The following is a 24964-nucleotide window of genomic DNA, read 5'->3' as shown; positions in this document are numbered from 1 at the left end:
CCCCCGAGAAGGGGTGGCATCCACCCCTAGCGTAAAAGCGCAAGTTGGCACCATGTCACCTTTGTTCCTTGAGATATCCTCTAAGCACTCACCAATTTTTATGCAAATCGATGTAGGTTCAACGAAATCGAGGTAATAGCTCATTCCACCTTCAGTGACTCCACTAAGACAGATGACAGAGCACATCACCACAAATTGGATGCAATAAGCTGAAGATAGAGGCAGCTGGAAAATTTTACGGTAGGTATACGTTCAGCAGTAGACAAATATAGGCTAATTGATTATGATATGAGAAGGGTGAGGGCATAAGTGCTAGAATCATATTTTGTAAAAATGTTGCAATGCAAAAATGTTTATCAACCTATTGCTATTATAACAATAACTGTAGAAAAAATTATTATAAGTGCTTGTCGACAAACCAAGACACACGTCTCACTTATCAATTTATCATAACGTAATTTGCAAACCACCCACAAATGTGTACTTTTAAACAAAATTGAAGTTTTTATCAAAATTTTATTGCACACCGAACATAATGATATCATCCAGCGTATGATATCTGTCAGAGAATGTATAAAATAAATGTAGCCGACGATCCCTGAAGCGGAAGCTGATAAAAAGCGATAAAATCCCGGCATTTCTAGATGAAGTTTATATGTGTACATCAACGGCGTCCTCCCCCATATGGCGTCTAATCAAAAATAAACGGAAAAGACAGATCACACGAGTCAAGTGGGTAGAACATGAAAACAGATAAGAGAAAAATCTGTTTCGTATCGACACGCTTCGCATAAAATTCCACTGTAATTCCTTTTTTTAATTAACGCTGTTTTCTATCGAAGGTGAGGTGATAGACGAAGAAACTTGCAGATGCTTTGTATTAACGAAAACGAGAATAAAGTGACAAATTACAGTTTAAACTATAATAAGATTAAACTGATGGAAAATAATCAAAACAATCATCAGAGACGATCAATTGGGATTCTAGTCCGTTCTTTAACGGCAAAATATTGCAAAACTTCTAAATTTTAAAGAACCGCTTGGATTGGCATGAAATTTGGCATACACATAGCTAACAAGTCAAAGAAAAAAAGGGATATCGTGCCGATATGTGCTTTTGCCCGGAGGATGGTTTTCATAAAAATATTCGTCCAAAGTAAGTCCGGAAACGGATAAACTGACTAATTTTAAGTAACTTTTGTTCTATAGAGTTTTTTCACTAAGTCAATACTTTTCGAGTTATTTGCCCGTAAGTATGTTCATTTTTTCAACAAAATAACCAAGCTTTAGACGGTTTTTCGCAAATAACTCAAATAGTTAGTATTTTGTCGAAATAACATTCTCAGCAAAAATATAGCCAGTAAAAATTAAAAAAAAATTGGTGTATATATCACGTCTCTATACCTAGTAGAAGCAGAGTTATAGCTAATGAAAAATTGGTTCATATTAGTCAAATTCCAGATGGAATACTTTAACGTGAAATAACCAAAAATTAAGCACATTTCGGGGAAAAGTTATTACAACTTATTTAAAGTGTTTAAAAAAAGCTTCATTTTTGTCTTATAAAAAAAATTTCTAGCATCAAAGTAAATAAGTTACGTTCAAAATAAAGTTAGTCCCTTTTCTTATGGTAAAAAAATCTGGAAAATCACCCCCTAATTAGTATCTCAAATGAACTTAATTGTTACGACTTCACAAGTTTTTTGACTCGTGTATGTATTGTTTATATAATCGGTAAGTTTCATCGGTTCAAAGTCATTATTTTTGAAAGGGCTGTACTTAAAAGGGGTTGAACGAGTCACGAATGTATGCAAATTTAGAAACACCAAATCTTAATCAATTTTTGTCTAACAGAAAAACAAAAAAATACATGATATACAGAAAAGCAATGCTGACTTTTTTTTGTTTTTCAAGATTTTTGGTATCTCTAACAATTTTTAAGTTATTTTGAAAAAAAAGCATATTTTTCAAAATTAAAATTTAAAAAAATTTTATTCTAAAACCAAATTTTTTTAAAAATAAACACTTTGAATCGACGAAACTTACAGATCATAATATAAACACAACATAAGTAAAATAATTTGTGGAGCGGTAACGGTTAATTTCATTTAAGTTGCTAATTAGGGGGTGGTCTTCCCGATTTTTTTTTTGCCAAAACAAAAGGGACCAAATTTATTTTGAGCGCAACTTGCTTACATTTAATGCTAAAAACTTTTTATAAAAACAGAAATAAAGCTTTTTTTAAACACTTTAAAAAAGTTATAATGGGTTTTCTACAAAAAGTGCTTAATTTGTTGGATATTTCACGTCGAAATATTCTATTTGAAATTTGAGGAATATGAATCTATTTTTCTTTGGCTATAACTCTGGTTCTACAAGGTCCAGAGACCTAACGTGTACACCATTTTTTTTACTTTTTAACAGGCCATATTTTTGCTTAGAACGTTTTTTCGAAAAATACTTACTTTTTGAGTTATTTGCGAAAAACCGTCTAAAAATGTGGTTATTTTAGAAGCTCTATAGAACAAAAGTTACTTAAAATTAGCCAGTTTATCGATTTTCGGACTTATTTTGGACATATATTTTTTCACCCCCAGAGGGAGTGAAAGTCACCCCCAGGGCAAAAGCGCACATCCGCACAATATCACTTTTTTTCTTTGACATGAAAGCTATGCGTATTCCAAATTCCATGTCAATCCAAGCGGTTCTTTAAAATTTAGAGCAAAAACCGTGAAAGAATGGACTATTCAGAGCCGGCACTGGAACGAGAAAACCCTGTTCAGTATACTAGTTCTGGCCAAAAAATGCTACGACCAACAGAAATATATATATATATTTCTACGCTTCATACACTTCGCAAAAGTATTTGACAGAGTAAGACACGATCGACTTTTAGAACAATTGCAAGAATTTGGTTTAGATGGGAAAGACATCAAACTACTAAAAAACTAGAAATTAGAAGGGAAGTTAGACAAGGATGTGTTTTGTCACCCCTGCCATTTAATCTTTATTTTGAGTGTCTATTTAAAAGAGGCTTTGTATTTGGAGTATTCCAAGGATGAAGTCAAGGTGAATGGCGTAAACATCAACAGCATCAGATACGCCGACGATACGGTGGTTATTGCGGATTCCGACTTGGGTCTTCAACGACTCATCGATATAATCAACTCAATCTGTGAACAATTCGATATGAAAATAAATATTAAGAAAACTAAAGTGATGTCAATCCGAAAAAAACAGAATGTACCTCAACCTTGTACAACAAACGGCAATGGAACAGGCCAGAAAACCGTTCGAAAAAATCAAAAGACTGCTACGTGATTCTCGAATAAAACTCGGAATTCGACTACATTTATCAAAATGCTATGTCTGGTCGACTCTTCTCTATTCCTTCGAAATGTAGAACCTTAAAACATCAAACGTAAATACATTGGAGGCCTTTGAAACGTGGATCAACCGGAGAGTCCTCAAATTTCATGAGGTTTGTTCCAACACGACTGAGAACCGTTCATGTAACGATCACCGTCCTGCGCAGTACCATGGAACGTATTATTTCGTTCCCATGGAACCCATGGAACGATAATTATATAGTAACGTGATCGTTATATGGCGGTTCTCAGTCGTGTTGGAACAAACCTCGGACATCGCATACCTCAAACGAAGAAGTGCTGCATGGAATAGGCAAAGAACGAAAACTTTTCAACATCGTGAAAGTTAGAAAACCAACATACTTAGGTCACATACTGAGAAATAACAAGTACCAACATGTTCAACTAACAGTGAAAGGAAAGATCGAGACAAAGAGGGGACTAGGAAAGGAAAATACTATCGTGGCTAAGAAACATCCGACAATGGACAGATCTAAATTTTGAACAGGGGTCATCCATAAAATACGTCGTTGAGAAGAGGGAGGGGGGCTTGCTTATTACGACGGAGTACGACAGTGGGGAGGGGGTATGAGTGCCCATTCGACGTTGTTTAATATATTGGTATATTTAAATTTGCCGCTATTGTGTCTATAAAAATAATTTTTTTACTAGCTTCTACCAGCATTAAAATATCAGATATTCATATAAAAGCGTATAGTTTTTGATATGAAATTGAAAATAAAACAAAACGTTTACGAATAAATATACCCTTGTTAAAATTAAAAGGAATAATTATATTATAGATACTTTTATCGCATACTTTTCATATCGTTTTTTTTTTATCAGCCACGGCGTTAAAATAATATTAGGTAGCACTTTTGTACAGGACAACAAACAATAAGACATTGTCTTTGGGTTTAAACAATCGCTTCTATATACAGAACAACGTCTGGAAGCAAAAAATACTAAATTGTTAGTTCATTTATGTGCTGCATACTGTGTGTGAAACAACAGTTCTGAAAGAACGAATAGAAATAAAATATTGTTTTCTATTTAGTTAGTAAGTCGTATTTATACTTTAGAAGAAATGGCATCGAAATCAAAACAAAATGAATATAAAGATTTATATGATGCAGTTAAGAAAGCATACCCCGCAAAATCTTGATCCAGTGCTATTTAAATGCATTCATATTTTTTGGAATACTAAGAAAACTAATAAAGATTTTTGAAAAATTTAAACGCCGATTGAAAGACTGCATTATTACCGAGGGCCAAAAGTTCCTGAAAACATCTATAATGTTTATTTTAATAAGTTACAGGGGTAAAAAAAGAGAAAATTTTGTCTGATTTTTCATTTCAAATATTTCATTCAAAAGAAACCTTTTGTTTATTCTAAGGGACTTTCAACCCTCGGTAATAATGTAATCTTTTATTCTGCGTTTAAATTTTTCAAATATATTTATTAGTTTTCTCAGGATTCGAAAAAAATTATTGCATTTAAATAGCATTGGACCAAGATTTTACGCCTATCCCCTCATATTTGATTAATTAAAAAATCAGAAATAATATTGATTTTTTTTAATCAATGAAAGGGGGGTCGTGAGTTGCAACGACGACGTCGATATGGGGGGGGGGTCGTCTCTAAACGACGAATTACGACGGAGGGGGGGAAGGGTATTAAAAAGTTCAAATTTTTTACGACGTAGTTTATGGATGATCCCAGCTAATAAGAACAGCTGAAAACAGAGTTTGAGTTTGCAATATTGTAGTAGCCAACCTCCATTGGGAGAGTGAATTTTAAGAAGAAGAAGATGAAAAATAAAGTCAGCTGACTGAGATTTGTATCGAACACTCATAAAAGAACAAACAAACAACCTTATTTTACCCAATAGCATAACCAAAATCTTGAATTATATTTCTGCAGCAACAATAGAAGTGGAATTAAACGTGTAAATGGTATCCATTGCATTGGTGGAATAACAAAATTGCAAAAGCTCTCACTTCTTCTTTTTCACAAATCTTCCTCTGAATTCAAAACTAACGTTAGTTCATATTTTTATATATAATTTCAATATTTTTATTCAAGGTGAACTTCCTAAACTATGGTCAAAGACAATTATAATTCCAATCATTACATAATATAATAAATAAAAAGACAACCCAAGACACGAAATGAAAGGCAGAATTTACAAAACAGTCATAAGAACAATAAAACAAATGTTAGAAAGAGCAGAAACGAAAATCCTTCGAAAAATCGGTAGTAAGACACTATGTTAAAGAGCTAGAAGTACAGATATACGACGGACATGCAAGGTGGGAAACATTAATAACTGGATAAGAAACAGAAGAATAGAATGGAGCGACCATATAAGACGAACAACAACAAATTGAGCAGTACGGCCGGCGATAGACGTTTCTCCAATAAGAAGACTATCAGTGGGAAGACCACGAAAACGATGGAACGGCAACTTACTGGAGGCACATTGAAAAAACAGACAGAGGTATGTCTATACAAAAAGAAGAAGAAGAACAAAATACAATCCAAACTCCTATCGTTTAATATCACTCACGTGCTGTACCTGCAAACTTTTAGAAAAAATCCTTAATTATCGTCTTAAATGGCATCTCGAAATCAATAACCTAATAAGAGTCAGACCAAAAGAATTTCGTATGGGTAGATCCACAACAGACAATACAATAACACTTGAGTCAGCTATACATAAATCTTTTCTGCGCAATCAAAAACTTATTGTCCTTTGACATAAGAAAGGCTTTTTTACAACAACACGAATTTTACGAATTAGAATTAATAAAGTTATATCTTAACGGCACTCCACAAGAATCAACTCTTAGTCCAATACTCTTTCTAATTGCAATAAATATTATTGTAAGTTAAATAAAGCTACCTGTATTTACTAGCAAGCCTATAAGACTTGGTCATTTATCTACAAACAATATAACTCTGGGATCACATAAAATAAATTGCAAATTGCCTTACACACAATAATTGAAAGCTGGTCTCAAAATACGGGTTTTATATTCTGTGGGGAAAAGACACGTTATTTAATTTTTTGCAAAAGAAAAAATTATCCTAATTTTCAATTAACATTAACCGGAGTTATCCTCAAACAGACAGAAGAAATAAATCTCTTAGGACTTTCTTATAAATGTAACTTAAACGGAAGAGCTATATAACCAATCTGCAACGTTCTTGCCAATTCAGAATTCATCCTAATCATGGCTCTACAACCCATGGTGGGTATTAGCCTGTTCGAGAATTAGCTTCCATTTCTTCCTATCATTCGCCTTGGTTATCCAATTTCGTACCCTTTTCTCGTAAGTTGTCTTCTATTTTCTCCTTAAATCGTGCTCTGGGCATGCCTCTTCTCCTTACTCTATCCGTTCTTTGGTTAAATGTGGTTTTTTTATCCAATCCAGAGTTAACCTACTAAAAATGCAGTCAAATACCTCGTGGGGGACCGATGCAACAATTTTACTGACTCTATAGAGATCGCTACTTAATACGAAATAAATTACATTATATACCATACACTATTATACACTATAGCTGTTTATGCTAAAAATGAACTACCCCTTAAACCAACGAAGGTGACTCCTGTCACTACATTACGTTTCCACAATATCAGCAAACAAAAGTAACTTAGCCTACTCCACATTGTTTTATACAGGGTGTTTCATTGGGAAATAGAAATACTTTAACGGTGAATAGAGGTCACCGAGACGGTTCTAGATATACTACATTTTTTGCCCTGCCGACTTTTATAACCGGGTTACAGGGTGTTATCGATTTTGCCCATTTCTTTCCTAAGCCATAACTTTAGAACCACCCTGTATATTTTTTTGATATTTGGTACCCATATGTCTCATTCAAAACCCAAACGACCGACACACTAACCATAGGAAAAATCCAGGTCCGGATTAACAAAAAATTATAAAGTAATTTTGACCTTAAAACAACAACCTGTATATTCAAATTTTGAAAAATTGTTTGCATATTTGAAAAGACCACAAATAGTAAGTTTAATGGTTCGCTTCAATTTTTCGGCCAGACAATTTTATGACTTTAATTTGGAAATTATATTGAATTTTTTAACAACTCTGATATTAAAATTAAAAAGCAGGTATTATTAACTTTTAGTTATAAATTATTAAAATACTCATTTTAAAAATAATCAATACGTTTTTACCACATTGGAACGACCCAATTACTAATGACAAGAAAAATCCAGGTCCGGATTAACAAAAAAATATAAAGTAATTGTGACCTTGAACCAACACCCTGTATATTGAAATTTTGAAAATTTGTCTGCGCATTTTAAAAGAGCATAAAAAACTATGATTAAAGGTTCATTTTAATTTTTTCGGCGTTGATTTAATTACATCAATTTTGAAATTATATTGAAATTTTAAAGAACTCTGAGATTAAAAACCAGGTATGTATTATTAACTTTTAATAATTTAATATTAATGAATCAATACTTATTTTAAAAATACTTAATACTTATTTACTACGGTGGCTTCATGGATTCTCTGGATTTGTAGCTGTATGCACATCATTAAAAATTAGAATTGCGAGAATTGGGATATTTTAATGATTTAGTAAACAATTAAAAAAACAGCTATATCTAATAAAAAAAATTGTTTAAACAATTCAACAATTTAACATAAATTAAAAATATTTGAACTTATAACAGTTGCTCAAAATGTCCGCCATTTTGTTCGATGCATTTTCTTGCTCGTTTTAAAAGATTTCTAATTTCTAGATTTTCTAATTACATTGGGATTGTTCTTCATTTTTCTGGCAGCTTATTGTGACCTTGACAGAATTAATCAATATGATTTCAAAATTGCCGTAATTAAATTATCTGCGCAAAAATTTGACATGCACCTTTTAACGCAATTGTTGATGCTCTTTTAAAATACGTAAACAAATTTTCAAAATTTCAATATACAGGGTGTTGTTTCAAGGTCACAATTACTTTATGTTTTTTTGTTAATTCTAATTAATTAAATTAATAATTTATAACTAAAAGTTAATAACATCTGCTTTTTAATGTCACGAGTTCTTAAAAATAATTTCAAAATTAAAGTCATAAAATTGTCTGGCCGGAAAATTGAAGCGAACCATTAAACTTACTTTTTTGTGCTCTTTTCAAATATGCAAACATATTTTCAAAATTTTAATATACAGGGTGTTGTTTTAAGGTCACAATTACTTTATAATTTTTTGTTAATCCGGACCTGGATTTTTCTTATGGTTAGTATGACGGTCGTTTGGGTTTTAAATGAGACATATGTGTACCAAATATCAAAAAAATATACAGGGTGGTTCTAAAGTTATGGCTTAGGAAAGAAATGGGCAAAATCGATAAAACACCCTGTAGCTCGGTTATAAAGGACGATAGGGCAAAAAATGTTGTATATCTAGAACCGGCTCGGTGACCTCTATTCACCATTAAAGTATTTCCGTTTCCCAATGAAACACCCTGTATAAAACAAATGTATGCTTTTTCTCATGAGGATCTTTCAGTGCGTCACGACGTTTCAGTTTTTCGATTTCTTTCTAACGCATTAAATAGTATGTGACAGAAAAAACGCACGTCGGTGATTACATTTCGTCGGTGACATTTATAACATTTATTATAGTTGTCAATAGATGGCGCTATAATCGAAAATAAAATAATTTGCGAATTATATCTACGAATATAATATGAACAATTTAAAAGACTATACAAATCAAAGAAAATACCATTTTATAAATGCAATAAACACAATTGATTTGTTTTTATGCCAAATTGCAAATAAAATTTGACAACTGTCAGATTTAACTAAAATGTCATGTCACTAAAATGTATATTATCACGGACTTACCTTTTTTTCTATCATTTGTGACGCACTGAAAAATGCTCATGAAAAGAAGCATATCTCCCAATCTTTACAGAAACAGTGAAAGAAAATGGCCTCATTTGCTATGTATTAAATTTTGATGGCATTTCTCACCTTTAAAATTTATTTTATGATGTGCCTGTACTATTCTTTAATATATAAATCAAACATTACATACCATCCTCATTGTCAAAATTCGTCGTCCATTTTTCGTCTGCATCAAAGTGGACTTCCACGCTCGACCAACCACCCGTTGGAAAGAATGCGTGAGCCAAAACTTTTCCAGGACCATCGAAGGGGAAGTTGTCACCGTGAGATCCTCTAAAAACAAATAGAAAGAGCAGAACTAATTATAAGTTGTAAAAATAAATGTACCTACAAATAATAAAAAAAATGTTAACACTAGCTTGTAAAAAAAGGAACTATTATAATCTTATGTAGAGGAGGTCACTATTAGCATTGAAAAATCGTTATTGACAACAGAAATCTTATTTATCGATTAAATATTTGCTTGAACTAATTAATATCGACTTAATTTATTATTAAAATATATCGTCGGCTTACTGCCAAAACCAGCCAACTCCACTTTCTGTCGATTTTGAGTTAAGTGCGAATTTTTATTTGAAAATATTTGCCGATATAAATGAGTCAGATTAAATTTTATTCAATAACAATAAGGCTGTTAAAGTATATCCCTATCTGAATCGATAAGGATTTGGTCTAAAGAAAAATTAATCGAAACTAACTTTGTGATGGATGATCAACAATTCCTAATTTCACCCATTGTCAACAGAGTCTAGACAATATGTCTTAACCTTCAAATAGGAAATTCAATTACATTTCCTATTGCCCTGGAAACATTCCGATTTTATGACGCACCATAAACCTATGTGGAAATGTTTCATCTAATGATAGTTTTATATCCCAATATTGGAAAAAACAAATTAGTCTTAGCCATTAGATTAACCTTAGGTAATAAAAGGAATAAGGAATAGAGAAGTAGAACAGATACAGTGGTAGGGTTTTATTACTGCATTTGATTAGTAAAGTAAAATCAGTTTTACACTTCACTTGACGCTTAATCAGAAAAAGATCAATTTTCATTCGTATCACCCCTATAATTATCACTGATCAGACCGTGATCACGACGTTATAATGTCTGAATTTATATTTTTCGTATATACTGCAGTCACTGAAGGTGGATATGAGCTATTACCTGCGATTTCGTTGAACCTCCATCGATTTGCATGAAAATTGGTGAGTGGTTAGAGGATATATCAAGGAACAAAAGTGACATGGTGCCAACTTGCGCTTTTACATTGGGGGTGGATGCCACCCCTTTTCGGGGGTGCAAATAATTTTATTAAAAATAACCCCATAATTAGATAGGGGGACAAATTTTTAGCAAAATGTGTTATATAAAGTTATTAAAATAAATCAAAACTTTTTGTGTTATTAATGATCAAAGATTTTAATTTTTCGTGAGAAAAATGCATGTTTTTAACCGATTTTTCATAAATAACTCAGAGCCTATAAATTTTTACAACAAAATTATAATTACCAAAAATGAAGATAATTAAAAATGACGTAAACTCCTTACCAAAAACACCTTTTAGTGGTGACTAAAAGTGAGTTATAGGTAATTGACTGTATATTTTTTTCGGCGAGTACCCAAATCTAAGTATTCAAGCTTAAATTGCGGGAAAATTATGCATTTTATAACATAAACTTATTAAACATTTATGAAAGTACTTAGAAATATCTATCAAATGAGATCCCGAACAAGTTGATAGCATTAGAATTTATGCACCAAATTTTTTTCAAACTTTAACTTTTAAAAATTTTTCCAAAAAATTGTAAGGTTTTTTTTTAAATAACTCCGTTAATTTTTACATCAGGATCACATAAAAACGATTTGAAAGATAATTCCAAAGGCTATTAAAATAAGTTAAATTTAATCTTTGAAACTCCTTACTTTTTTAAAAATCAAAGGTTAAATGGCCACGGTTACATGGTTCTGGCAGCAAAATTTAAGCTTTAAACGTTTCTATCTCGGTTATTTTTCATCCTACAGAAATAGTAAAAAAGGTAAATTATTTGGTATAGAAAAAACTAAAATTTGGTTATAAATCATGTTTTACGTATATTGAGTATTTTTGGAGTTACTATCAAACAAAAAAAATGAAAATGACAATAATTTTAAAATTCAGATTTTTTTAATTCATCCTACAGAAATAGTAAAAAAGGTAAATTATTTGGTATAGAAAAAACTAAAATTTGGTTATAAATCATGTTTTACGTATATTGAGTATTTTTGGAGTTATTATCAAAAAAAAAAAATGAAAATGACAATAATTTTAAAATTCAGATTTTTTTAAAATATATCTTTTTTTCAAAAATAAGCATTCTAAACCGGTGAAAATTGTTGAAATCATTACTTATGCTAATATAAAGAAATTCTTATAAGGATTACTATAAATTTTAATTTTTGTGGAATTGGCGTATGTTTTATTTTTAACTTTTTCCTAAAAAACCAAAAAGGTTCTCTTATTTTCATCATAACTTGCTTAATTTTGATGCTATTAACTTCTTCTGGAGCTCACTTGATAAGAATTTCGAAGTACTTTGACAAGTGTTTAGCAGGTATATTTCATAAAATGCATCGTTTTCCCGTTATTTAAGCTTGAATACTTAGATTTGAGTTCTCGTCGAAAAAATATACATTCAATTACCCATAACTCACTTTGAATTAACATTAGTTTAGTTCTTTAAGTAAAGAGTGTATTCAATTTTTTATTATCTTTAATCTGGTAATAATACATTTTTTGTAAAAGCTCATAGTTTTTGAGTTATACGTGAAAAAAAGCTTTAAAAGATGCATTTTTTTACGAAAAAATAAAATCTTTGGCCTTTAATAACTCAAAAAATATTACATTATGTTAATAACTTTATATAACAAATTTTGCTTAGAATTTGTCCCTCTATCTATTTATGATAATATTTTTAATAAAATAATTTTCATCCCCGAAACGGGGTGGAAGCCACCCCCAGGGTAGAAGCGCAAGTTGGCATCATGTCACGTTTGTTTCTTGAGGTATCCTCTAACTACTCACCAATTTTCATGAAAATCGATGGAGGTTCAACTAAATCGGAGGTGAAAACCTTCAGTGACTGCACTAATAGTCCAGTCGGTTTAAACGAAAAAAAGGTCTAACCTTGCATGGCAAGCTATTCCAAATTTTATTATTTTCACTTTTAAGGATTGGGTGTCAATAGTAGTGTAAATTTAAAATCGCAACTGAATTCCACCGCCTAAATTCCATCATTATGTTTTGACAAGATCCTATTTTTTTTATCATTTTATTAGGTGTAAATTTACAATCTACTCTAATTACAACACAAAGTATTTAGCAAATAGTAGCAAACAGTTTTGAATCGTGGCATGCTTTGGGCACCATCCATCGATGGTTCTCCAATACACCTACCTAATCAGTTAGGTCTTCTGGCCATGTCCTTTTCAGTCTTCTTACCACAAGTGGCGGCTGGTAGAGTTGTTTTATAGTTTGATTTTCATGGGCAAAATTTCTTTCTTGGGCTTTGTTTGCGTGTAGTTTAATACCATCTTCAATGAATGGTATCCCAAGGTCATTATGGATAGTTATATTGGAAACGTACCATGGTGCATTTGCTATCATGCGCATCGTCTTTGATTGGGAAGTTTGCAGTATTTTAGTGTTGCGCGGTTTACTGCAGCCCCATAACTCTATACCATAGCTCCATATCGGCTTTAGTATAATTTTGTATAGTAATACATACTTTGTTTTGTAATGATTGGGTTCTTTTACCTAGAAGCCAGTACATTTGTCTAACTTTTAAGTTTAGTTGTGCTTTCTTGGTTTTGACGTGGTTCTTACATGTCAGCTTTCGGTCCAAATGGAGTCCCAGATACTTGAAATCTGATTTTAGGGGGATAGAAATGATATTAATATAAACTTGTGGGCAGTCGATACTTCTTGTTATGGACGTAATTTTTAAATACTTTTCACCATTTACTTTAATCTTCCATTTTCTAAAAATTTTGAAGTGAATTTAAATAGTTTTGCAATTTGTGAGAAGCTCTATCTGGGTTTTCGTCTGATGTAAGGATTCCTATAGTTGGCTTTCACCTTTCTCTTTGTGAAGACAGAGATTTCGACTCAACCACCCACGTGCTTCGTGGAATAGTCATATAATGCCTTAGGGTATCTTTATTAATTTCATCCATCGTCAGGATTTAGTATATAACATTTCAATGTAAGGATTTTAGTCGACATTTTAAGGGTTTAACCCATGTATTTTTGGTGGCTTAACATGTAGAGCTTGCAAAGAACACTGATAATGCTCTCTTTAGAGCGAAAACGTTCTGTTTTGTAATTGTAGTCCTTTAATGGGGTTTTTAAAATAAATATACATTTTACACAGAAGATTTTTCTTCAATTTTCGATTCCTGTATCGTCGATAAATGTGGCCATAGTAATGTTATCATCAGCAGGTATGTCAGCAGCATAAAAGAGATAAAGGAAGGGACCAAGGACACTACCTTGAGGAACTCCGGATTGACGGATGATATTTGAAAAGTTAGGCATTTCTTGCTTTGATTTGGAAAAATCGCTAACTCATAATACCTATATGATTTTAATATCAGGTATATTTCATTAGGCATATTCTTTTCCACTTTATACAACAGGCCTTTATGCCACACCTTAACAAGATCCTAAAAGGCAGGATATGATACAACGGACCGGACAAATCCTTTCTTATAATCAAATATGCAAATGTCAGTATATTGAAGACGAAATATCTAGTGGTAGCAAGATAACCTATATAAGAAAAGCACTACTAAGGGCAGCACGTGCCTATAGAACAACATCAACGGGGGGTGTGTTAACCATCCACCTGATGGTGAAGGAAAGGGCGGAAACCTACATGAAGGATGAGCAAGAGAAAATAGTAGCTAGGATTAGCACCATAACGGAGTGGCAGGAAGAATGGACACACGAATATAGTGCGGTCTCGACGAGGGTATTAATTCCAAATATGGCAGGCTGGATGAAGTGCGGCGACAAAGACATAAACTTCTTCTTAACTCAGTTCCTAACAGGACTGACTACCTTACAGGACTGACCTACTTAGAAAGGATTGGGAAGGTAGCGGATGGAAACTGCACATATTTTAGGCTAACGAAGCCGAGTACTGTGTATTCGAGTGCAGAATATTCAATCGGGACAGGATAGGAGAGGGAGCTATGGGTGTATTTGTGAGCACGACTCCTCTGGGAGGACCGTGCGCATGGACCCTTCCACTCTGCATCCAGCACACCCCAGGTCATCCTTAACGGGACACGGCCTGACACAATCTTTAGAAGATTTACCCCCTTCTTAAGGGTCTTTTAATAAATATTTAATAAATATATACATTTTATAAATGAGTTTACTTAATAAATAAAAAAACACCTAAGATGTAAAAAATGATAGCCTTATTTCAATTACTGTCAACATTAAGAGAGAGAATTCGAAATAACAAAATAAACGATTTTTTTGCATTTATTAGGAATACATTTGTGTAAATAGCGATAGAAAGTTATTTGTTACTGGAATTATGCATACTTTGAATAAGCTATTTATAAAAAATAATTATTTAAATATAATATTCAATTCGGGTAATGGGTATTTTGTCGAATTTTTATACTATTATTTTTTGTTTTTTTTTTACCATCTTTTTGCCATTCTTTTTAGTTCAATAATCTTTACCTAAATCAAAAGGATCATGTGTTGTGACGTTTAAAAAGAAACCACTACGTAAAAATCTGACATATATTTTTTTCAAATAAAACGAATACCTGTCGTTTCTATGATCCCCGTCTTAAAAATATCGAAAATATCGCAAAAATATTCTCTTACCTGTGAAAGTAGATCAATATGTCCGCCTTGTCGCTGTCAACTTCCTGGAAGGTCAGCTTGGAATGCTTGGACCAAACCTGCAAAGCCCTGGATATGACGTACCGGACTTCGTCGAAGTTTAAATTGTCCACATTTCTCGTTCTTACACTGAAACAAAATTGAAAGGGTGAAAAGTTAAGCCGAAAGGGCGTTAGAGCGTTTTTAAAATACGAGTCGAAGAAAACTTTATAACAAAATTTTTGTATAAGTAGACAAGTTTGCAATCTCAATCTCTTTAGACTACACTTACTATATTCTTTTATTTATTATCTATCAATAGAGACTGAACATATATGCAAATATTTTTGTAAAACTTTTTCCAAAATATGCGCAAATACACTCACCGGCAGAGAAAACGGGCACCCCAAAAAATGGGTCATTTTTAATGTCTTGTATTTCCTAAACCTGATGTCCGATTTAAGTAATTTTTTTAATATGTTATAGTCTTATTCTTTATCAATATCGCTGTAATAATATTGTTGCTAGACAGGTACATTGTCATTGTATACAGGGTGTACGAATCAAACTGTGTTTTTTTCTCAAACTTTGGAACACCCTGTGGAATGTTCTAGCTTTTATAAAATACTAAAATTAAAACCCAACTATAGCCACAGATTTTCTTAACATTCTGTTTTTTTATTCATTCGCTTATGTTGGATAATAAAAAAGTTAGGCATTTTAACAACTACCCCTGTTTTTCGTCAATACAGGGTGTTTTTCAATAAGTACGGCAAGCTTTAAGGGGTAATTCTGCATGATAAAATAATGACAGTTTGCTTTATAAACTTATGCCCGCAAATACTTCGTTTCTGAGATAGGGGGTGTTGAAATTGTTCTTACAAACTGACGATTTATTTATTGCTCTAAAACGGTTTGTGATATGCAAATGAAATTTGGTAGGTTTTAAGAGCTAGTTATTGCGCATTTTTTGGCATACAATTGAGAATTTTATATTCACCATTGGTGTGCATACGGGATATATCTAAAATATTTATACCCGTATGCACGCCAATGGTGAATATAAAATTCTTAATTGTATGCCAAAAAATGCGCAATAACTACCTCTTAAAATCTACCAAATTTCATTTGCATATCACAAACCGTTTTAGAGAAATAAATTAATCGTCAGTTTGTAAGAACAATTTCAACACCCCCTATCTCGGAAACGAAGCATTTGCGGGCATACGTTTATAAAGCAAACTGTCATTATTTTATCATGCAGTATTACCCCTTAAAGTTTGCCGTACTTATTTAAAAACACCCTGTATTAACGAAAAACAGGGGTAGTTGTTAAAGTGCTAAACTTTTTTATTATCCAACATAAGCGAATGAATCAAAAAACAGAATGTTAAGAAAACCTGAGGCTATAGTTTGGTTATAATTTCAGTATTTTATAAAAGCTAGAACATTTCACAGGGTGTTCCAAAGTTTGAGAAAAAAACACAGTTTGATTCGTACACCCTGTATACAATGACAATGTACCTGTCTAGCAACAATATTATTACAGCGATATTGATAAAGAATAAGGCTATAACATATTAAAAAAAATTACTTAAATCGGACATCAGGTTTAGGAAATACAAGACATTAAAAATGACCCATTTTTTGGGGTGCCCGTTTTCTCTGCCGGTGAGTGTATATGCACACATTTTCGCAAATATATGCATATATTTTCTTTAGATATGCAATATTTTTTATACGCATTAATTATATAAATGACAAACAAACCAAAAATAAATGTCAGTCAATAGTTGCATTAAAAAACATTTTAAAATCAAATAACATTTTATGCCAATGGCCATTAGTTATCGAGCCATTCAGCTAAATAAAATAAAAAAAACCATTTTAGGTTAAATAGGGAACTTGCATAAATTTTTAAATATTAAAATGATATTAAAAAACATAAGGTAACATGATCTTAAAACGCGTGCATGCGAAAAAAACAAATATTTTTAACCCGTACGATAATTACGACGCTTTGAAAATGCTATAAAATTCAAATATCTTAGGAGGCTCTTGAACGTCCTTCTATTGGTCCGACGTCACGGGCCACGCTCAACCGGTCTAGCAGTCGGAAACAACGCGATTAGGGTAGGTATCACGGGTATATTACATTTTAATCGTCTTTAATGGAAAATTCCTAGGTATTATTTATGTTCGTCTTATATATTGTAATAAGTAGTTCCCCAATCAGCTTAGTTTTAAACTGAAATTGATATATAACAACCGTTTATAACAATAGTTTGGTACCATTATATTATAGTACACGGTTTACCCCGTGGGTTTGATCTACCTACCTCTAATCGAAGGATTTCGTATATCCTGGAAAAGATTACGGTGTAATTTGCATTATAATAAAGATTATATTTTATTGTAATGTTTATTAGTACCTACTGGAGCCTTTCATTATTGTGTTCAAAGCCTTCTGAGAAAAGATTATGGTGATTAGCAGACGTACCGATAGAACGTGTACATTGCCAACAAAATCCTTCTTTACAAAGTTAATAATACGCATAAATAAGAAGAATCATTATCGTAATTTTACAAGTTAATATCTTTATAATCTCAGCTTATACTTACACCGCATCCCTCGGTAGACCGCAAGCTATAGTAGAAACCCAACTGTAGACCGCATACTATAGTAGCACCAATACTTTTTAGTTACTCTTACTTTTATTACTAAAAGTTTTGTTTATTTTTAAGTTACTTGTTTCTTCTTTGTTCTTCAACACAAGAAACGACAAAAGTAATTTCATAAAAAAGAACTTTTTGATACATGTCAACAGAGATAAAATGTTAATATTTTGCCTGTCACAGAAAAAATCATTTTTGCCACAGAGTAAAACAAGATATTTCAACTACATATATTATTTATCTATGGGAAAACTGCATTAAATGCAATAGCCCACCGAACGGGCAAACGATACGAGTGGCCTGTGACGTCAGACCCCAGCTCTCGCTTTTGAAGTTGTTTGAAACTGAAATTTTAGGCGCGGAACTTTGACCACATGTTGTACGTACACTATTCATTGTTAAGACGTAATATTTTGAATATAACATTTTAAAACATAAATTAACAATTTTATGCAAAAAATTTTTTAGTGCAAGTTCCCTATTGTCCACATTTTTCGTTCTTACACTGAAACAAAATTGAAAGCGTGAGAAGTCGAAGGAGTGTTTTTAAAATACGAGTCGAAGTAAAAACTTTATAATCAAATTTTTGCAGTCCTATTATATGCACTAGAATATTCCAAAATATGCGCAAATATATGCACAGTTTTTAAAATTTATACATATTTTTTTATTTGAAATATTTGAATTTTATACACACATTAATAATTATATAAATGAAAAACAAATCGGTCAGTGGTTGCATTAAAAAACAGTTTTAAATAACATTTTAAATTAATTTTATTTACATAAACATTTAAAATTAAACATTTTTTATATTTATCTGTAAAATTAATGACAATAACATGCACATTTTTACAAGAGAACAATAACCCAATAATACAAGAACATATCTGTGGTGCTAAGGCAAATATGTCAAAAAACGTGATTTTGCAGCAGATGAGTTTAAAAGTTCGCGGTGGTGTTGTAATAGTGGACATATCGGAAACTAATTTTATCATCTACTGGTTACATGGATCGGTTTAGGCATGTAGGGTTTTGTCATCATATTCTTCGCTCATATCTTTATTATATTTCTTCGCTCTATTCTTCGCTTCTATCGCTCAATGTACATATTGGCATTAAAAACGAAAAATCGATAATTTTTGACATATCGGGTTTTGCCTTAGTACCACAAATATATGGATCTATATTTCTAGAACAGCTTGGCCGGATGTATACAGTCTTCTTTGTAGTCTTTTTCTTCTTCTTTTTTGGCTTTACAACTGTAAGCGAGGCTTGGCTGCATTTACTATTTTCCTCCACTCTTGACTGTCTGACGCAATAGTCTCCCAGTGCTGGACACCATCTTACATAGATCACCAACTATTCCATCTTTCCATCATTTTCTTGGACGACCACCATCATGATCATCTTTTTTTTTTGTTTTGTAGCGTAGTCTTCAAATTCTTGAATGAAGCTGAGTTGTTCCCTTAATCGCTCACTCAAGGAGGTTGTGATGGATAAAGTTCACATCACACCCAGGTTGAGTGAGTGACCAAAGATGAACAAGGGATTTTTCTGATGAAGATACGCAGGACCTATGAAAAATGTTTTTATCATTTTGTTTATCATTATTACTAGCAGCTCATACTTCCTTTTTAATCAATTTGATCAGTTTAATTTTATAGTAAATAGTCAAAGTAAAATATTTTTATATTCTAAAATTTTGTAAAACACAATTTTCTTTTTCAAAAAAAAATAGATTTAAATGTTAGGCATTTTCAGATATTAAATTTTTTATCATATTATCATTGTTTTGGATCATGACCTTTTGTTAAAACTTTTGAAAATCGACTACCTTCTTCTCTACTGTCACTGTCACTCCAAACAGTTCCTTACAAACTTTTGACACTTGGTAGTCAACGTTGGCCTAAGATGGTTGATTAAGTTCCTTGGTAGAGTTTCACCATGTTCCCGGAGGTTATATCTTTTAACATCGGCGTTTGGCCTGTTCAATATTACTACAACATAATGTAGATTGAATTATAATTTCAACCACTATTTGGTTTTGGGGCTATTTAGCAAGTATTTGAGTAAGTAATCATACCCACATTTTTTAACTTTCAAAATTTCAACCATCTTTCAATTTTAATAGTGGGATTACTTATTATATTGTAGATTCACTGATGATGTACTGATAGGTCCGAAAACGTTCTGAATTGGACATATTTTATTCAATTTATTGGGATTTTTAAAATGAGTTTTATAAAAATTATATACTGACAGTGTGCTACAAAGAACCGTCTACAAACTATAATAATTAACAAAAATACAGGCATTAAAATGGTTCACGTAAGAAATTTACTGTTATCTACCTCAAAACTAAAATCTTGGGCTTAGTTATACTTATACTTCATATAAATTCTAGAAGACATTAATTTTAAATTTTCATAGAAACAAGAAACTTCCAGCTCTATTTTTCACCACTTTATTATCCGTAATGAGTCGTTCTGAGATTAGACGGAAGAGCTGAAACTAAAAAAACCTCCTCAGTTTATTTCAGAGCCTCCAGACTCGTCCTTATATATATTTTAATTAAATTGTTGTCTTCTCTGATTATCTCGTGTCCTCAGAACATGCTAGATTTCGTTTCAATTCATTTGAGTCCTCGCTCGCCCTCAAAACGCCCTCAAAAAGGGGTAAAAGGAGTTAGTTGGGGTTAGTTATCTTTAACCCTAACCACTTGAGGCACGTACACGAACAATTGCGGAAGAAATAATACAACATTATGAATTGTTTTGGAAATACTCGAAAATATGACAGCGTTTGCAGCTCGTTCTATTTGCCGTTTAAGTTTTAATAAATGTTAGAGATTTGGAAAACTAAAACTAAACGAAATAGTTTTAAAAAGTTTTTAACAAACATTATTTCCTAATTGTTATGTTTATATTACTCCAGGAACCGAAGCTTTTCACCTCGCAATTTTTACAGAATGGATTGATTTGCTTGAAAATTTGAGAAGAAGTAGTGGATGGTCCAAGGATCAAAATCTATATGATGCCAAAAGGCGCTTTTATCATAGGGGTGGTTGCCACCCCATCTTGGCTGTGGAAATTTTTTATTATATTTTGATTACAAAAGCTGATAAAAACATTAATTCTAAGCAAAAAATGTTCTATACATTTTTTTGATAAAATTAATAGTTTTCGATTTATTCACTATCTAAAGTGTAAGTTTTCTATCGAAGAAACCAATGTTTTTCGATATACTCAATACTCGAATTAACTATAAATAAAGAAGAACGAATAAGGCCAATGACTAAAAACACCGCTAACTTACATTATTATGCTTCCAATTGGATTCCTCCTTTTTTTTTTTCAAAAAAAGTATATTGATTTTTTATTATTTTTTTATATTATTTTTTACCTTAGAAAGTTTGGTAAAAAAGAATTTGGTAGGTTTTTACAAGACCTATACCTATGCCTATTAAGAGTAAACAGTAGCGATCAACAGGTAGCAATAAAATATAACTTAAGGAGATAGTATCATAAACTTTGGCAACAGTGGTAATCTTTGACATTATCTAAGAATAATATTTTGACAATATCATAGTCGCGCTAAATGGAAGTAATAAAAAACGATTTTATTATTAATAAATAGATATTTATAAAAATAAACCATAATGGGTGAAAACTTTATGTTAAGATAGGTATTTAGAAAGGTATTTGCATGAAATATCTAATAATAAAACAATAATAAATAATCATTTTTTGTTGTGAAGCGAAACAAATTTCGATTTTCGCATAATTTTGGCACGGTTTTTAATGGACTTTTTCTTGGAAGGTTTCACTTTATTTTTCGTTTGATTTACTTTTTCCATTTTGTTAAACTATTGATAATATTTTTAGAATAAAAAATCCTCCTAAAACTTTATATACTCGCATTAGAATTCGAAATATTTTTACGTAAAATTTACGTACCTACCTACATATAACTAAAACTTAAAATTAACAACAATCTATTCTTTCAAAGAGGCCAACAAATTATACAACAATAAATATATAATAAATTAACTATCAATAAACACTACTTTCCTATGAAACAACAATAACGAATTCTTAAATTAACACACTACTGCACTGAACAGATATCGATAAAGATGACAGAACAGATTGGAGAAAATCTGACGCAGGTTTGTCAAAATGACAGTGATAATTTCTCTATGTTGCCTAATTAGTTATTTAGTTATAATATGTTCGATTTCTTAAGATTACACAAAATCTAGGTATGGGATAAAAAAGTTTATTTGAAGAAAGTTTTTTTTCTTCTTAATGGCGGTACAGGCCCCCTTTTTCAATATTTTATTTAGTTATAGAGTAATTTCCACGTACTAACATATTTCTGAAATTGGGCTCTGTACTGCCATTCTTTATTATATTACGAATATGTGTGCCAAATATCTCGACAAAATATTCAAAATTAGAGCCGCAATCTTGGAACGCGTTTGTTGCTACCTGTTGATCGCTACTGTAGCCTCTTAATAATAATATTTTTAAAATCCTGAGTCGCAAAAAGGAGTGACTTTGAAAGAGTTGGTAAAGGTGGTTTTTGCATATTATTACAAGTTTTAATTGTCGATAGCTCACTCAATTTTTGCCGCAGAAAAAATTTTTGCAAATCAAGTTCTTGGGAATTAAACCAGCTACAATTCTATATTTAAACATTTTTTCGTATCTCTGATGCTCATCTTTCTATTCTGAAGAAAAAGCCATTTTTTCCAAACTACAAAAATTCGTTACTCGCTTTTATCTCCATTTGTTTTTAAACTAATCATTATAAGCCACTCAAACTTCTAAAACCCATTACCTTTGCATACGGGTCATATTACCCGGTCATATTACCCGTATGCACGCCAATGGTGAATATAAAATTCTTAATTGTATGCCAAAAAATACGCGATAACTACCTCTTAAAACCTACCAAATTTCATTTGCATATCTCAACCGGTTTTAGAACAATAAATAAATCGTCAGTTTGTAAGAAAAAATTCAACATCCCGTATCTCGGAAACGAAGCATTTGCGGACATATGTGTATAAAGCAAACTGTCATTATTTTTTCATGCAGAATTACCCCTTTGGGGTTTGTCGCACTTATTTAGAAACACCCTGTATTGATAAAGAACGTTGCTAGTTGTTAAAGTACCTAACTTTTTTATTATCCAACATAAGCGAATGAATTAAAAAGCAAAATGTTTAGATGGCCTAAGGTGACAGTTGAGTTTTAATTTCAATATTTTATATACGCTAGAATATTCCACAGGGTGTTCCAAACTTTGGAGGAAAAAACACACTATCATTTTTACACCCGGTATACAATGACACTTATCTGTTTAGCAACAATATTATTACATCGATATTCTTAAAGAATAAAGCTATAACATATTAAAGAATCAATAAAATCGAACAACAGGTTTAGGAAATATGAGACATTAAAAATGTCCCATTTTTAAGGTGATGGGATAATTTTGACGCTTAGTGTATTTAATTGCACAAGCCATCCAATTTTCGATTTTTAGTCTCTTTCTATCTGGCTTGACTTATTAAGTCATAATAAGATCAAAAACATCAAATCCCTTATCCAAATATAACCTGCAGATTAAAAACGAAAGGTTTGTTGACTCGAATTGACAAACATTCGCGAAGAGTTGCTAGTCGCCTTTCGTCGAAGACAGCAAGTAAAAGCAAATAATCAAAAAGCTACGAATTTCCTTCGACGGAAGAAAATTTGATTTTCTGCAGTGAAGTCTACGCTAATACAAATATTATTTGTTGGGACGATGATGCCAAAGATGGATGGAATAAGGAAGCACAAAAATTAGTTATTTTCCATTCATTTCCTTTTGCGTCCCGATCGACTTTTACTTTATTGAAAACATTTTGATGAGTGGCTGATGTCAGATTTTCCTCATCAATTGGTAGAGATGTCAGTTTATTTTGCGGATAATTTAATGGAACTATAAAAACGGAATATTAGATTTATCGCACAAAAGCTGAAGGCATATTGTTGGAATGCGAAATTTATCGGTTATGACACAGAGAACGAACCCTAACAAGTAAATCTGAAGTTGCTTTTTATATTTTTTTATTTTGGAAGTTATAAGACTAAACGCAAAACTGTTTAAATATAAACATGCCCTTCCATATTAGAGCACATACAAAAACTATTTTAAATAAAGTAATTAATATTTAATATATTGTATATTAATATTTAATATAATTATTATTTTGGTTGAATTTGAATTTCTATGCAGAATTTGAATTTCTGAGCAATATTGTTAAATTTCGAGCACTGTTGTAGGAAAAGGGGAAGGGGGGTCCTCGGGTAACAAAATTTTAGTATATTATTGTACCTTATAAAAGTAGCCTACATCTATTTTTAGCTCTATAATAGGGGTCGACAAGACAAGAATTCTTGTCTTGACAACAACTTCTTGTCTTGTCTTGAGAAAAAATCAAGAAATTTAAAAAAATCTTGTCTTGACGTTTTCTTGACATCTTAAGGGGCGTTTAAACACAGCGATAAGTCACAGCAACTAGTTGTGATGACAAGTTGCTGTGATTTGTTGAGATTGAAACGCTGTTTAGACGCTGCGATAAGTTGACCACAACAAGTTGAAGAGGGGACCATTGTGTACATTAGACCCTTTTAGACCCTTCAATGAATTATAACTAGTTTTCATCCTAAACAAATAGATCCTGTTACTTTCAAAATATATAAAGGTTGGGTATGTTATACAGGGTATTTACAAAGTTATAACCAATTTTATATGAAAATCGTAACAAGTTCAACTCACTGTATAAATAAAAATAAGCACAACGGCAATGGTTTATTGATACCATATTTTTTTATTTATTGTCAAAATTTTTAAAAATGATTGATATTGCTAATTTACTTTATATCTAATAAAGGGTGAGTTAAAACTCAAGTACATTATTTTTTCAGTAAAATTTAAATGGGATACCCTGTATTTTATATCACTATTAAAAAGTACCATTACCATACTTTCATTTGTATACAACATTCCCTATGCGTACGT

General features: G+C 31.7%; 1 protein-coding gene across 1 annotated transcript in view; it reads right to left on the bottom strand.

Moving 5' to 3' along the window:
• LOC114337345 (matrix metalloproteinase-2-like) overlaps positions 1-24964 on the bottom strand; it is a 519978-nt gene that overhangs the window by 42633 nt on the left and 452381 nt on the right. The window contains exons 3-4 of the mRNA XM_050643701.1: positions 15215-15361; positions 9454-9596 (exon numbers count right to left, since the gene is read on the bottom strand). Of these exons, the coding sequence (XP_050499658.1) occupies positions 9454-9596; positions 15215-15361 (290 nt within the window). The remainder of the gene's footprint in view (positions 1-9453; positions 9597-15214; positions 15362-24964) is intronic.

The sequence above is a fragment of the Diabrotica virgifera genome, chromosome 2 (genome assembly GCF_917563875.1).
Source record: "Diabrotica virgifera virgifera chromosome 2, PGI_DIABVI_V3a".
Taxonomy (NCBI): domain Eukaryota; kingdom Metazoa; phylum Arthropoda; class Insecta; order Coleoptera; family Chrysomelidae; genus Diabrotica; species Diabrotica virgifera.
The sequence above is the reverse complement of the archived record's forward strand: the minus strand, read 5'-3'. Positions and strand labels throughout refer to the sequence as shown.